This window comes from Arachis ipaensis, chromosome B10 (assembly GCF_059453495.1).
Source record: "Arachis ipaensis isolate K30076 ecotype BB chromosome B10, ASM5945349v1, whole genome shotgun sequence".
Lineage (NCBI taxonomy): Eukaryota > Viridiplantae > Streptophyta > Magnoliopsida > Fabales > Fabaceae > Arachis > Arachis ipaensis.
In genome coordinates, this window is record NC_142435.1 from 14,856,297 (window position 1) to 14,872,642 (window position 16,346).

The 16,346-nt window shown below is 29.7% G+C and overlaps 2 protein-coding genes across 2 annotated transcripts; one reads left to right on the forward strand and one right to left on the reverse strand.

Moving 5' to 3' along the window:
• Positions 1 to 228: 228 nt before the first annotated feature.
• LOC148579219 (uncharacterized) lies at positions 229 to 2,161 on the forward strand. The gene is made up of 4 exons (XM_088489203.1): positions 229 to 770; positions 1,204 to 1,356; positions 1,506 to 1,566; positions 1,661 to 2,161. Exons 1-4 carry the CDS (start codon positions 229 to 231, stop codon positions 2,159 to 2,161), a joined length of 1,257 nt encoding a protein of 418 aa, XP_088345329.1.
• A 5,275-nt stretch (positions 2,162 to 7,436) lies between these two features.
• Positions 7,437 to 8,175, reverse strand: LOC107620192 (protein FAR-RED ELONGATED HYPOCOTYL 3-like). The gene is made up of 2 exons (XM_016322393.2): positions 7,855 to 8,175; positions 7,437 to 7,766 (listed from the first exon to the last, which is right to left on the reverse strand). Exons 1-2 carry the CDS (start codon positions 8,173 to 8,175, stop codon positions 7,437 to 7,439), a joined length of 651 nt encoding a protein of 216 aa, XP_016177879.2.
• Between the last annotated feature and the right edge of the window lie 8,171 nt (positions 8,176 to 16,346).

Consider the following 16,346-nt stretch of genomic DNA (forward strand, 5'->3'; position numbering starts at 1 on the left):
GAACCGTTAATTGAAGAGTTGAAAGAATTGTGGGAAGAGTGTGTTGAAACATTTGATGTGGTTCAGAAACGGAATTTTAAGTTGTCTGCTGTAGGTTTATAGACAATAAATGATTATTCAGCTTATGCCATGTTATCCAGTTGGAGCACTAAAGGTGCACTAGCATGTGCATGTTGTCACAGAGAAACTAGTTCTAAAAGGCTGAAACATGGACACAAGCATTGCTATATGGGTCATCGCCGCTATTTGCCGCATGATCATCCATGGCGAAGGAATAAGAGTTCTTTTGACAATACCAGGGAACTTGGCGAAGCACCTAAGCCACTTTCTGGTTATGATGTCCTAGAAGAATTCAAGACTTTTGAACAAACGGAGTTTGTGAACAAGACTAAAAAGAGAAAGAAGTCTGAGCATGACAAGGTGGCTGGAAATTGGAAAAAGAAAAGCATTTTTTTTGAGTTGCCTTATTGGAAGACATTATTGTTACGTCATAATTTAGATGTAATGCATATAGAGAAGAACGTCTTCGATAATATACTGGGTACACTGTTAAATTTAGATGGAAAGACAAAGGACAATCTTAATGCACGACCTGATCTTCAACTTATGGGTATCAAGAGAGACCTTCATCCTCGTAGAGTGGGCAACAAGTTTGTGATACCGATAGCCAAATATACATTGTCAAAGACCAGGAAGGAGAATGAAAGGAAACTTCTTTGTCAGTTCTTGAAAGAACTCAAGTTCCTTGATTCGTATTCATCAAATATTAGGTGTGTGCACGTTGAAGATTGCAAAATTTATGGCTTGAAGAGCCATGATTGCCATGTCCTAATAGAACGGTTGCTACCACTTGCAATTCGTGAGCTTTTACCCAAAGAAGTTTGTGAACCGTTGATACATCTAAGTATTTTCTTTGGAGAGCTTTGTTCGAAGGAATTGAAGGTGGACGTTCTAGACAAACTTGAAACCCATATTACAATAACACTTTGTAAATTAGAGACGGTTTTTTCTTCGGCTTTTTTTTTATGTGATGGTTCACCTAACCGTTCATCTTTCCCATAAAGCTAAGTTAGCCGGACCAGTTCAATATCGCTGGATGTACTCTGTTGAGAGGTTATCCCTTTAGAATTGACAACAACTTAGAATCTGCCTTATAGTATTCTATATGTAAGTTTCTAACATTCCTTAAAAATTCAATTTTAGATATTTGCGCACACTAAAGAGTTATGTGGGAAACAAAGCACGTCCTGAGGGGTCAATATCTGAGAGTTATATCTCTGAAGAAGCAATGACCCTTGTGGGGAGATATTTGGATGAAAATTCTAAGATTTCTGACCATGGCGAGAATGAACCTATGTGAGGCATAGCTGTGTTCAAAGTACTTGGCTAGTTTAGTTGTAAAGGGGCATACAAGAAACTTAGTATTTTAGAGCATAAAGAAGCTCAATTCTATGTGCTGAAGAATTGTGAAGAACTTCAATCATGGGTTGATGAACATATGGCAGATTTAACAAGAGAAAATCCAAGAAATCTGTAGAAAAGGCACAAGGATCAATTTGTGAAATGGTTTGAAAGGAAGGTAAATGATTAAACTTTGATAATTGTAGAATTGAAGAGTCTCTTGGTAGTATGTAGTTTTAATCGCTATTCATTAATGTAGATTTCAGATCTACACAAAGTAAGGAGTGCACGGGTGAATAATCAACTACTTTCTCTAGCAAGAGGTCCTGATCGACGTGCACATTTCTACAAAACACGTGCTATCAACGGTTTTACATTTCGTAGCAAAAACTATGAAGCATCTTTGAAGACTCAAAATAGTGTAGTAGTTGTGAAGGGAGATGAATTGACTGGGGGTGTGGATTATTATGGCATGTTGACTGATATTATTGAGTTAGATTATGTTGGAAAACATAAAGTGATCTTATTTAAGTGTGAGTGGTTTAATGTTCCTCCAGTAGGACGAAATCAAAGTAGGGGATATTGTAAAGATGAGTATGGATTCATAAATGTGGATGTCACATATGTTAGATATAAGGATGAGCCTTTCATTTTAGCATGTCAAGCTGAGCAAGTATACTATGTAAAGGAAATTAAAAGGCCTAATTGGTGTACTGTGGTCCGAGTAAAGCCTCGCAATACATATGATGTGCTTGAGTAAGATATCATGCGAGAAGAGGCATACCAACAAGCTGAAATGAGAAGCTTTAATCAAGTACCATCTTCGGGTGATATCAATTTGTTGATGGAATTGGGCAGAGGTGACATAGATGGATCAAGTGTGGACGTGCCTATGTCTATAGAAGAAGAAGAAGGAGAAGGAGAAGGAGAAGGAGAAGGAGAAGGAGAAGATTCAAATGATAGTGATTGACTTCTTAGTATTTTTATTTTGGGGATCACAAGATATTTGCAATTGCTAAATTATCCACTTTTTGTATAGGATGGTGATTGACTTTAAAGTAGTTAAACTTTAGGAATTCACATCATATTTGCAATTGCTAAGTTATTCACTCTTTGTTCCATTTGTTTAACTTTTTTGAAAAGTATAATATATTTTGAATCATGTCCAACTTTGATTGATGTGCTTTCTTTTGTGTAATTGTGTATTAAATGATGTAGATATTTTATTATTTCATTTTTTTAATGTTATCTCATTTAACTTTATTGTAGATTGCGTAACATAATGGCTACACGGAGATTGACAAGGGCTACTGCATCTACTTCTACACCACCAGCACCTGCCCCAGTCCCGGCAGCCCCGACAGCCCCTGCCCCTGCCCCAGCACCAGCCCCTGCAGCCCCTGCCCCAGCCCTGTCAGGCCCTACAGCCCCTACCCCAGCCCTGGCAGCCCCGGCAGCCCCGGCAGACTCTACTTTAGCACCAGCCACTGCCCCTGTTGATAGGCATATTGGTAAAAGGGGACCTTCGCGTGTGATTGCAACAAATAGGGTTATCAAAACAAAGACAAATGGGAAATTGGAATTGCCGATCTCTTTGGAGAACTTAGCTCCGAATGGCATCTATGCTAATCTATTTGCATCTGAAGTGGGTATTGTTACAAGACAAAATGCTCCTTTGGATGTAGAGAAATGGAGCCTAGTTGGAGATGATGTCAAGCAAAAAATATGCGACCTTGTTTTGGTAATACATATTTATATTTTATGCTATTATGTATATTATAGGGTTTATTTCTGCTAACTAACTTTGACAAATCTTATGTAGGAAAAGTTTGATATAGCAGATACGCAAGTAATGCGCAAAATAATTTTAGCTAAGGCTAATATATGTTATCGAAGTTGGCGCTCAAGATTGCGTGAGCACTATGAGTTGTATCAAACTGATGAGGAGCGCCTTCAAAATCCACCAAATAATGTTCTGCCGGAGACATGGGAGAATTTGGTGTCCTACTTTCGAAGTCCTCCTTTTCAGGTTTGAATTTTTCATTGTGACAACCATTGAGGTATTCTTATGTTGTTTTGCTATTTTATGTCAATGAAATAATTATAACTTAACTCCTTTTGTCTTTTGTGAGTTTGGTCTTCTATAGGAAAAAAGTTTAAGAAACAAAGATAATAGAAAGCATCATGTTGTACCACATATTGTTGGTCGAAGGACATTTCAAGTTATTAGACGTGATCGGGTAAATAATCTTAAAGTTTTAATTTGGTCTTATATTTTTTGCTATGTCACGTTTGCACTTAACTACATGTTATATTTTAAACTTCCAAAAAATTTGCAGCGCCATCCTAGAACCGGTGTCGAGCCTGACATTCAAGAATTGTGGCAAATTACTCATCAAAATAATAATGGAGAATGAGTCAATGAAAAAGCTAAACAAATTGATGTAACATTACTAACCTTTTCCTTTTTCTGTTGCATGGAAGTTAAATTTTATCTTCATTTTCAAATCACAAATTAGATTGTGCAGGATGATATTAGCTATATGCTCGATGAATCCTATGATTCGGAAAATCCTCTCACTCCAAATGAAGCTTTTCTACTTGTGAGAGGTGAGAAAAGTGGTGCAAGTTATGGCATAAAGGCTCCAAAGTCTAAGTTAAGGATTCAAGCACAACTTCAAGAGGCAATGCAAGACCGTGAGGAGCTAACAAAGGAAATAGATGTGCTTAAAGAAAAACTTGAAGAGCAACGAACACGGCAAGAGGAAGAATTAGCTCAAATGAAAGCTCAATTGGATGCTCAACAAGCTGTTGTGAACTCTCTCATAGCGCGCTTTGACAATGAAACAAACTAGACCCTAAAGGTACTTCTAAAATTGCTTATGGTTTTAATACATTTTTGTAGATGATTCCCATTTTATATTAGTATACTTTAATTTGTATATGAATCTATTTATCACATTTTACTTGTGTCATGGTTGAAAAATGACAAATGTCCTATTATTTGCTTTGATAAATTTGGTTGGGTATTGGCTGAGACATAAGTTGTGAATTGATTGTTTTTGTTGGAACCGTAGACGGTGGAAATATCCAAGTTTTAGGGGAGGTTCTGACAAAATTTTTCTAAACATTTTGGATAAAACTTAGTGGAAAAATTATAATTAGTGTTATATCTTGTTTCTAAAATTTTGTTTCGGTTTTTCTTATTTACAGGAGTGCTGAAATGATGACCATATGCTATCTTGAGGGCTCAAGAATATTTTGATGCATAGAGACACTAATCTATGTTAGAACTTTTATGTTTTGGTTGAACTTATACAAGACATATAACTTGTAGAACTAATCAATGTACTCACTAATGTTATTTTGTTCGAAAACAATTTTAGCTAAAAGGATCTTGTTTGACTTATGTATGTTTTTGCATATTATATAGATGTAAACTTGCTTATTAAAATAGTTAATATATTAGTCAATTTAAAAAATAATTTAGTAAATTATGCATGCAATTTGTATTAAAAAAAGTTGTTACAAAATAATTAATTTGCTTTTGTAACTAAAGAAAAAAAATGTTACAAAATCATGTTACATTTTGTAACAAAATTTTTTGATAGAAAAAAATAGATTGTCACGAAAAATACCTTGAAGATCAAAATTTGTTACTACTTTTGTAACGGCTTCTGGTTTTTTGTATCAGAAAAAATTGTTACAAAACATCATATTGAATTGTAACAGTTTCATTTTTCGTTACAAAAACTTTTTGTAACGGGACTTACTGCAACGACCCCTTTTTTTTGTTACAAAAAACTTTTGTTTCAAAATTTTGACGTTTTGTAACAATTTTTTTTTTGTTACAAATACGCCTTTTTCTTGTAGTGAGCTTGCCACCTCTGCTTTACGACTTAAGCGTAAGGCTCTGTGTGGTAGAGTGTTACAGTTCTTGTGGATTTATTCCTAAATTGGTCATAATTTTTTTGAAAAATTAGTCGTAGGGGTAAATTTGATACAAATAAAAAATTTCTAAGACAAAATTGAAACAAAGTAAAACTTAGGGTTATTTTTGAAATTTTTAACAAACTTCAAGGATAAAATATATACTTTACCCTATTAAATTTGATAATTAGAAAAAAAATTCAATTAATTGAAAAATAAAAAATTAGAAATTTAATTTGAATAATTTAAAATTTAGTTTCCAATTTTATAAATTAAAATAAATTAAAGAAACCTTTAAAACATTTAATAAGAAAATTATTTAGACATAGTAATAAACTAATGACAATAGTTTCCAACTTTATAAATTAAAAGAAATTAATGAAACTTTTAAAATTTTTAATTAAGGAAATTATTTAGACATAATAGTAAATTAATGACAATAGTTTATAATTTTACATTTATTTTATTTTAGTATTCTAAAATTTTATTTACTAATTTACCTTTAAATTTTAGTAAAATTTCTATTCTATTTTTATTCATTTATCTCTAGTCCTAATCCTAAAAGTTAAACACTCGTATTCTCGCTCTTACACGCACAAAAAAAGGAGAAGGGCGAAGAGAAGGACAAAAAGAAATTTAACAAGGCAAAGAAGAGGAGAAGTGCACGAGGGGAAGAAGAAAAAGAGGGAGGCGACGATGGCGGCGATGAGAGATTTCGTCGTTTCCGCCGTTGAATAGAGAGAGAAAGAGAAATTTCAAGCAGAGAGAGACTGATAAGAATGAAATATCAGAGAGACAGAGAAAGTGCCAATGATGGCGATGATGGAAGCTGCCGCCTGTTACTGTTGTTGGTGATGACTGCTAAACGGGATGAAATAGATCAATATGTTGTAAGTTTATTTTGTTATAACAACTTTTATTTATGTCTTGATATTTGATTATCATATAACTTTGATAATTTCATGACACTTTTTAACAGGTAAGTTATCTTGACAACATGTTAGGAATTGCGGATTCTGCATATGTTCAAACCCTCCTCAACTCCAACAATTGAATATCTGGACGTTCCCAAACAACCAAATTTGCATTATTGTAGTTTGTTTGTAATGAAATGGATGGAATTGTGGGAACCATTCAAAGTTATGCCAAAATGGACTAATGTAAGTTTCTTTCTAAAATATGTATATTTAGTGACAGATTCAGAAAATTTTATGAGTGGGGCAAAGTATACATAATATGATAATAATTTTTATAATTATACTTTGTTATTATAAAATATAATTAGTCTTTAAATTATCTAATCAATAAATTAAAATATTAATTTTTTAATTGATATTGTTCCTAAAAAACTAAAGTTAACTTTTAAAAAAATATACCAATAAATAAACAGTATTATTTTAATTTTTTATTTTATTATTATTATTATTATTATTATTATTATTATTATTAGGCGGCAACTCTCGTGTAGAAGCTCTTATGGCTTCTACACATGTAGAAGTGCAGTGGCGGATGAAGTTGAAGACACGTGCCTGAGGAGGGAACACAACTTGTGCTGCTACAGGGGAAAAGGATCCTCTCCAGTTTTTTTTAACAATTGATAGAATACAGTATGATCTCTCACATTTAATTTTATAAGTGGGACCAGAAATAAATAAGAGAGAGAGAGAGAACAATGAATGGTTAGATTGAACACTAGATACCATCCAGTTTTTTTCTCACTGGAGAGGATTCACTCCCCTGCTACAGGTGATGTGCAAAGCATGTTCAATTTTTATCACGCTGGGATAATGACATTTTCCTTGTGTAATTATGTGTATTAGCGCTTAATGAAGATATCATGGTTACGGGTTAGAAATTGGGCTGAATGTTGAGGGTTTTGTTTTGAAGAGCATATTTTTTTAATTTAAGGGCAATGTTTATATCCATCAATTTTAGAAGCTGAAAATGTAAAAGATATGTAGAAAGTTGTTTAATTTGTCATATGTGATTTATTAATTTTTTTGGTTTTAAAAAAACAATTCAAATAAATATAATTACATTTAATTAAAAATATAATTTATTATCACTTATTGAATATGTGTCTTTTTTGGACGTTTATATTTCTCTCAAAAAAACTGATTATCTAAATCATTTGCATTTTTATCTACCTCATTTGAATTTTGATTATTTACATTATCCATTGAAGAGGCCTTTGGTTTCACCAACATAACCCAAACCGAGTCTAGTATACGATGTACGGTCTCGGTGAGCTCCTCGGATGCAACGACTACTTCAGCAATATTGTAAAATTGCTTGCACATCTCATCATAACGTTTTTTTATGGGCTCTAAATGACTTGAATCATGGCTACACTTGATGCTACTATGCTTGCGCTTTAAAGTTTTCTTCCACCGATCAAGAATGCATTTATTTGGCAATTTCTTAAAGACCAAGGACTGAAAGACCATGCCGGTATAAGATTCTCTTTGACTCAAAAAGATGGCATTGGCAAGAAACATTTGAAGTTGAAGAATCAAACAACACCTTGTAAGTAACATCAAACATCTTATCACCATTCTCAATCTCTTTTATAACCTTGTAAGTAACAACATATCCCTCTTCATGCTCTTTTGTTGAAAAGCAATTAGCCTTTGCTCTAAACTCCTTTTGAAGCTCATTAAACTTCGCATGAGTATATTCTTTTTGAAACTGTTTTTCAATAGTAGAAGCAGTAGCACAAGGGATAATGGTATTGAAGCTGGCAGCATCCAATTCATATTCTTGTTGAGCTTTATTTGCAAGACAGTTGTCATATTGTGTTACAAATTGTTGCAAGTTGCTCATTGAGGTTAGGTAGGCCTTCATAAATACGTGCATACTTTCACTCCTTTGAGTGCTATTCATGCCTGCCCAAAAATTGTTGCTAAGAAAAATAGAGACCCATCTGTCACGTTCTTCGTACAAACCTAAAATTATAAAATGGGCATAATCAAACTTGTAAGGCATATTGATTAATAAATGATAAATAATCAAACAGTAGATATAAGATATTCAAACTCATAAAATACCTGTTAACCAATTATTATCACGCAAATTGAATATGTTGATAAAATCAGTCTAAGAGCTCTTAAATGCTTCGTTAGAACTAGAATCCCACACAATATGTGACATATCAGCACAAATCTCTTTAAATTGCTTGCATGCTCCTATTTTTTCTGAAATTTTCTTCGTGATATGCTAAATACACTATCGATGTTGTGTCATTGGCAACGATTTTTTAATGGCATTCCGCATAGCTTTGCATTGATCCGTCAATATGCCAATAGGCAGCTTGCTACCCATACATCGTATCCAACAATCAAATAACCAAACAAAGAAATTCTCTTGTTCGCATGAAAGAAGAGCGCAACCAAGTAGCAATTATTGGCCATGGTGGTTAACCCCAACAAATGTGGCAAAAGGCATATCATACCTATAATAAAAACAAGAGTACATAATCAAACTCAGTTTCATTCTATTCTACCTATAATCAAATTCATTCTATTCTACCTATCCCTATACATCAAACATTTGCAAAAACAAGAGTACATAATCAAACTCAATATATCATGCACAGCAGCAGCAAATTCATTCTATTCTACCTATTCCTATACATCAAATATATGCAAAAATAAGACTACATAATCAAACTCAATATATCATGTACAGCAGCTGCAAATTCATTCTATTCTACCTGTCCCTATACATCAAACACATGCAAAAACCAAAGTGCATATAATTAACCTGAAATATATAATTGTGGTGTCATACATATTTGTTAGGTACGTCGTATCAAAACTCACAACATTGTCAAAGTACTCATAAGCAGCACGACTTCTAGCATCAGCCCAAAAAGCATGGTTTATGCGATGTTGCTCATCCAATTTAACTTCGTAAAAGAAGTTACGGTTTTGTTGTTGCATCCTGTGAAAATACTGCATTAATGATTGCGCATCCCCCTCTTCTTCTATGACTCTGACACTTCTTGCTACATAATTTTAAAGATCTTTTTCAGTAAAAGTTAATTTATCATAGCCACCAGCAGCAGTTGCTAAGCTTTTTGATAGGTGTTTCTTATTCTAACACCAGCTTGATCATTGATCTTAGCTATCCGTTTGGCATGCAAGCTTAGTTCCCTGTTCTTTCTTAGTCTTTGCCATGCTAGGACTAATAGCATGGTTGTGTTGGATATTCACAAAGGTTAACACATATTCCATCTTCTTATCCTTTTCACAATAGTCCTAGCTTTACAATTTTGCTCGGAAGTTGGATTTGTCTTCTTTAGTTGATCAATTTTTTATCTTCGATAACCAGCTCTAGAACATACTAAGATTTGGTATGTAATTTGTCTATTTTGATCCCACTTAGTAGTTCTTATATTCCATGAAAACCAACCCTTTTTGCATAATTGGTATAAAAATTTTCATAATCTTTTACAGAGGAGAATGCCATTCCTATGCTTGGAACAACCCAAAACATAAATAATAAAAAATTTAAAATCAAATCAGGTATAAAAACGCTCTCAATTTTCTATGAATGAACAAGACAAATTAGTAGTCAAGCATTGAACCTGAGTATAATCAAACTCAGTAAACATGTATAATCATACTCAGTAGTCAAATATAGTACAGATCCTGAATATAATCAAACTCAATAATAAAATATAGCACTAAACCCTAACACATTCATAGAATCGGCATCATCATCTGATCTAAGCAAATGCAGAAATTTTAAACATGCAAACATTCATAAAAATGTTTCTTAAAATAAAGGACTGTACATTTTGTTCAATCAAAATTAATCAAGCTCTATCAGTTGTCTCCAGTAATTGCCGCACAACATTCAACTTTCCACACTTTTGAAACACATCCTTAAATGTATCTCTGGCAGATGGTGATAAACAAATACCCTCTTCAAGCATTGATTTTGCTTTCTCATAAGCTGCATCAAGTTGGCCAATCTTACACAGCTTCTACAGCTTTTTGTTCTCTAATTTTCTTTCCAATTTACAACACAGATCCAACTGATATCTCTCAAAAGACTGTCTACTAAATTGTAAATGTGAAAATGTGGAATCCAACCGAATCCCAACATTTCAGTTAACAAGTCATATTCAACTTTCCAGTTCTTCCTCTCACCATTAGCATGGATTAAAGCTGCATAGGTCGAATTATCAGGAAGGCATCTTTTCTTGTTATCACCAAAATATTTCTCATTACACAAATTTATAACATAATTTTTTCAGGATATAATCACATAACGTACATAATGTAAAAGGATCTAAATGACATAATGAAGCCACATATCAGAAGCATAAGCCAAATCAGAAGCATTTACATAACTAGATAATCAACAAAATTAAAATCAAATCAGGAATAAAACATGGATAATAAACAAATTAAAATCAAATTAAGAATAAAAAATTAACATATGAAGTAAATTAAACACAAACCTCATCATTCGAGCTTGTGGATTCCATTGAATCAAAAGTTATAATCAAAACCCTAAGATAATAAGAACAAAAAATGGCACGAAGTAAAGCAGAGGGAATCGTGGAGAAGAGAAGAAAGTGAGGAGTGCAGTTAGCACAATCAAAGAGAAGTAAGGAGTGAGGTTGTCGCAATCGAAGAGAAGAGAATTAAGGTGCATGCAACGGAACCCTTTCTGCGAGAAGAGAAGAAAGCGCGAGAGATTACATAGAATTAAACAATAAAGCATGAAGATGGTGAAGAATGTGAAAATATTGATATTCATTTTTGTCTGCATTTTTTTTGAAAATGTGTTATTATAGTTATAGGAGTAACAAAATGATTCTTATTTGAGTGGGAAGTTATTGAATTTTACAAAACAAATTTTATGACTATTTTATCCTTATAATTTGCTTTATGAAATGGTTTGTTATAAGGTTGATATAGTCTAAAAAAATTAGACACCAAAGTCATAGTCAACCTTTTGTATTGGAAACCCCACTCCCAGTGCATTGTGTTACTGTAACTGTATTTTTTTTAGCTTTTTTATACGTAACGTATTTTTTATTGTATTTTAGTGAGAATGGATGAATTGGTGGCTAAAAAGTAGTGTAAAAATAACATTTCTGTAAATTAAAATAGTATTACAATTATAACAATTAACAATTTTAACCTCAAAACACATAATAATTTGCAACTGCAATGACTTTCAATGACAAATCAATATCATTCTTCAATAGAGTTAAAGAAATTCGACTTTTTTTTTCTTTACAAATTACAATTATGAAAAATGAATTGATCCATCTAATAACTGAATCTTGTTCTTTGACCTAAGCACTTACGATATCACTTTCTCCCATGCATGATAATTTTTTACTTCAAGAACGGTTGCAATTAATGAAGTTCTTGGACTTTCTCCAGGAGGAAGGAGGTAGGGAGTTGTGGATCTAGTGCTGGATTAACTGGATTTTTAGATTGATTCATTTACATCCAATTGATATGGTTCACTAGATGTGCTAGCATTTATTGAAGAAAATGAGGCATGAATGTACTCCATTGGTTCGAATTCTCAAAAAATTTTGGATCTATTCAACGCTCGAAAAAAAATTTTCAATAGTATGTGATTTCTTCAATTTTTCATCTACGCTCACCGCCCTATGTAAAAAGATAAATTCTAAGAGTGAAAGAGAATAAAAAACACAAAAATATTAAGTAAAAAATAGATTGAGAGAAGAGAGAAAAATAGTTTGTCCAACATTTTTTTAATAATTTTTTGAGAGATAAAAAATGAACATTACAGGAACAAATCACACTCGCTACTACTAACTAACTTTACTTATATACTACACTATTCCCCTATGATAATTACCAACTTGCACATGTATTGCTGACTAGACATTGTAACTGCATAACTCACTTATTCATCAATTAATACTCTACAAACAACAAACTGCTTTTAGCGTCAAGTCTAACCAACGCATATAATATTAACTATTACTCCTCAGATATTTTAGTCAATTTTCAAACCTCAATTAATAGATGTTTTCATTTCTTTTGCCTTGACATTGTACTGCTATTATTTGACAGTTACATATTAAATATAACATATTTCATAATTCGAATTTAGTTTAAAATTTATAAAATTGATTTTGCAAATTTAATTTTAATAAAAAGTAAGTTTGTGTTAAAGTGATTTATATTTGACAATCTTTATATCAAAATAGATTATAATAAAATAAATGTTATTTAAATTATAATATTTAAAATCACTTTTAGATGAAAAATTTAGTAAAATAGACATCAACTTAAATAATTTTTATATATTATCTTATAATTTTAATTTAGATATTTGAATAGAACTTATAAATTAATTTTATAATAAAATTAATATTTATTTACTAAAATAAAAATAACATAAAAATTAGTAAAATATATTTTTAATTAAAAATAAAAATTATAAATTTTAGAGAGTATTAAAAATAATAAAAAAATTAAATATTTATCTTGGTAGTGATTGAAATAAATCAACAAATTTTTTATGATGTTTTTTATATAGTATATTTTTAGTACTCTTAGTACTCTTTTTTAGTATGTTATAATTTTTTACTATTATTATTATTTACGATTAATTTTGTATTTAATTTACTTTACCTAATGAGATCAATAAATTATATTATAAAAAGATAATAAAAAAATAATATACAAAAATCACAATTATAAAAATGTATAATGTCAAACAAATATTTAACAAAAAAAATAAAAATAATAAATAATAGAAGAAGAGAGTTCATATAAACAAAAATAATAAGAATTCCATAAGTAATATAATAACATGCATAAAGGATAAAGTTGGTAAAAGGTAAATAAAAATTTAGTGTTAATGGATAAAAGTCCGTTAGTAAAACACAGAAAATAAGAATGGTTGCTTCTTGTAAACGTGATTTTGAGTGTAAAATTACTTCTACCTTCATAAATAAAAAAGTTTGTCAAACCAAAAATTGAAACTTAAGAAGTTTAAATGTGTTTCTTCCTTTTCAACGCATTTGTCAAATACACCCTTAATTAAATAACATTTTTTTCTTAAATAATAATATTTTTTGTCTAACCATTATTTTGTACAAATAAAAAATAAAAACGTTTTTATTTTTGTTATTTACTTCCAACGTATAACATGTTAATTGATTTTTACAAGTACAAAGAAAAAAATGTTTATTTGTTTATGTATATAAGTAAAACATGTTTTTTTAAAAAAGAAAAATCATATTTACTTGTTTATGTATATCATGTTAGTTAATTTAATTTGTACAAATATAAAAGAAAGAGAGTATATTTATTTTTGTTCAAAGTTCATTTTTACCCGTATATATGTTTATCATGTTTACTGATTCAAAATTCGTATTTATTTATCTATATATAAATTCAGTTGAGTTGGAAATTAGCTTCCGTGTGAAAATGTGAAACTAAATTTTATCTCTTTCGTACTACCTGTTATTTATTTAATTTATTCTTTTAATCACTTGTTTGGTTGACCAACGATGTCCAACTCTCTATAAAGAAATACTAGTTTTTTTTTTTTTTTTTTGTCGTGGAAGAAATGTTAGGTTTGAGCATGATTCTTGACATCAGTTTTCACGTTATGTTACGTTAATTATTATTATTATTATTATTATTATTATTATTATTATTATTATTATTATTATTATATAAGCCAGCAGAGGAATAATTAGTGACTATTCTGAAAGGCATGTAACATCTAACATGGAACTATGGAAGTTCTTAATAAAGTATTGTGTATGGATCAATCATAATTGAAATTGGTCAAACTCTTATATTTTATATATCGAGAAAATATGGGAATAATTTTTAGTTAACTATCATTAACCAATTTTAAAATTTAAATTTAAGATAAATAAAATAATTTAAAATAATTAACTGATATTGATTAAAAAATATTAATTATCTAATATTATTTTTATATATTTATACAGATATAAAACTTGATTTTTTTAAATAAATAAATAAATATTTTATTTATGATTATAGATAATTTAGAATATTTTATCGATTTGCATTGCATTACATAACTTGTTTATAGTGTAAATGAGATAAGACACGTGTTTTAAGTATCGCATTTGCACACGTGTTATGACACATGTCTTATCTCGTTTATAGTGTAAGCGAGATAAGACTTAGACAGGCCTATATAAAGAATTCATTTACAATGCCTCAAGTGTCACTCTCATTACCTCTTAACCTTCATTTCTCTCTTTGTCGGATCTTTTTTTTTTATTTTATATATTTTTGAGATACTCAGATGTTATGGTGCATGCAGATGTACGAGACAATGACATCAACCGCCTTAGTATAACTTAGCACATTGCAAGAACGATCGACTTTCAGGTTAGTATTATTGTTTTCCTCTTTTAAATAATTGAGTATATAATTATAATTAAGACATTTTTATAGATTTAGTATTGTTATACATGAGTAAAATAGATTATATTTTAATAATATAAAATAGATTAGTTGACATGTTATTAATATTTAATTTGTTAAATAGTAGAATGTATTAAAAATATTATATATGTGTATTCTTAAAAAAATCCATATAAAACAATCATCAGACATTAATTAAAAAAAAAAAAAATAAACACACATACACACAAGTTTTACTATGTCACACGTCTTTGTCTCAATCTGGGCCTATATTTCTAATCAACGAAGCATGTTGTCCAAAATTAAACAAACACAAAGTATTAGGATATTTTTCACAAATAAAATAAAAAAACAGAAAATTATATAAATTCTTTAAAATAAATTTGCTTACATTTTTGTATATTTTATTTAGGGCATTTTACTTGAATAAAATGATTGAGAGAATTCTTTACTTAAATGTAACAATTGTAATTCCTTTACTTGTGTGTTCTGATTTATTATTATGTAAACCGTGGTAAGTTACCACGTTTTACTATTTACACATAAACCGTGGGAGGTTGCCACGGTTTATGACTGAGACACAATGAACATAAACTGCGGTAAGTAACCACGGATTATGCATGAAAAATTTACGTGGTCCATAAGATAGAAAAATAAAGAGAAGAAAATAATCATTAAGATCGAAACAATAAAAAATGTATAAAACAGTTCTTATCTTACTACATTTAAATATTATATATTTATCTAATAATCAATAAAAATAATATTATTTAATATAAAATAGATTAAAAATAAAAAAAGAGATTAACAAAATCAATTAACAAATTTCTTATCTTAGGTCACCAGTTTATTTGAAAAATCAATTAACAAAGTTCTTATATTGCTACATTTATTGTGTTATATGTTGAACTAATAATCAATAAAAAATAATATTATCCAATGTAAAATAGATTACAAATAAAAAAAAAATTAACAAAATATGCGTGAAAATTTTTTATTCTACCATTGGTAGGTGTAGATTTTTTGTATCTTTTATATGTTAATCATGTGACAAACGAATAATATTAAATTAATTAATTTTTTTGTAATATAATTTAGAAAATTAATAAATGTCAAATCAAGTAGTCTTTATAATTAAATATTAAATTCAATACTCTACATAATTAATAGTTTAGATAGTTTAGGAAATTAACATATTAATATTTTTAAGCGAACTTTCTTGTGTCTTATATATATATATATGCCAATAAAATAAATTAGCCAATATTCAAAACAAATAATATTGTAATAGACAAAATTAATAATTTAATTTAGTTTCAAAGTAAATATTTATGTATTCAAATATCAAATATAATACTCTACATAATCAATATTTTAGAAGATAAAAAAAATTATTACAAAGTAATTTAAAAAACAAAAATTAATTAACAAAATATTTATGGGACTTTTTTCATTCAATGATTAATAGATAAAGACATATCAAAAAAATAAAAACACATATCAAATAAAAAAACCATTTTCTTTCTACATCAAATTGATAAGATAAAAAAAATTGTTTCTTTTTATGTTAAATTGATAAAAAAAGACATAGTA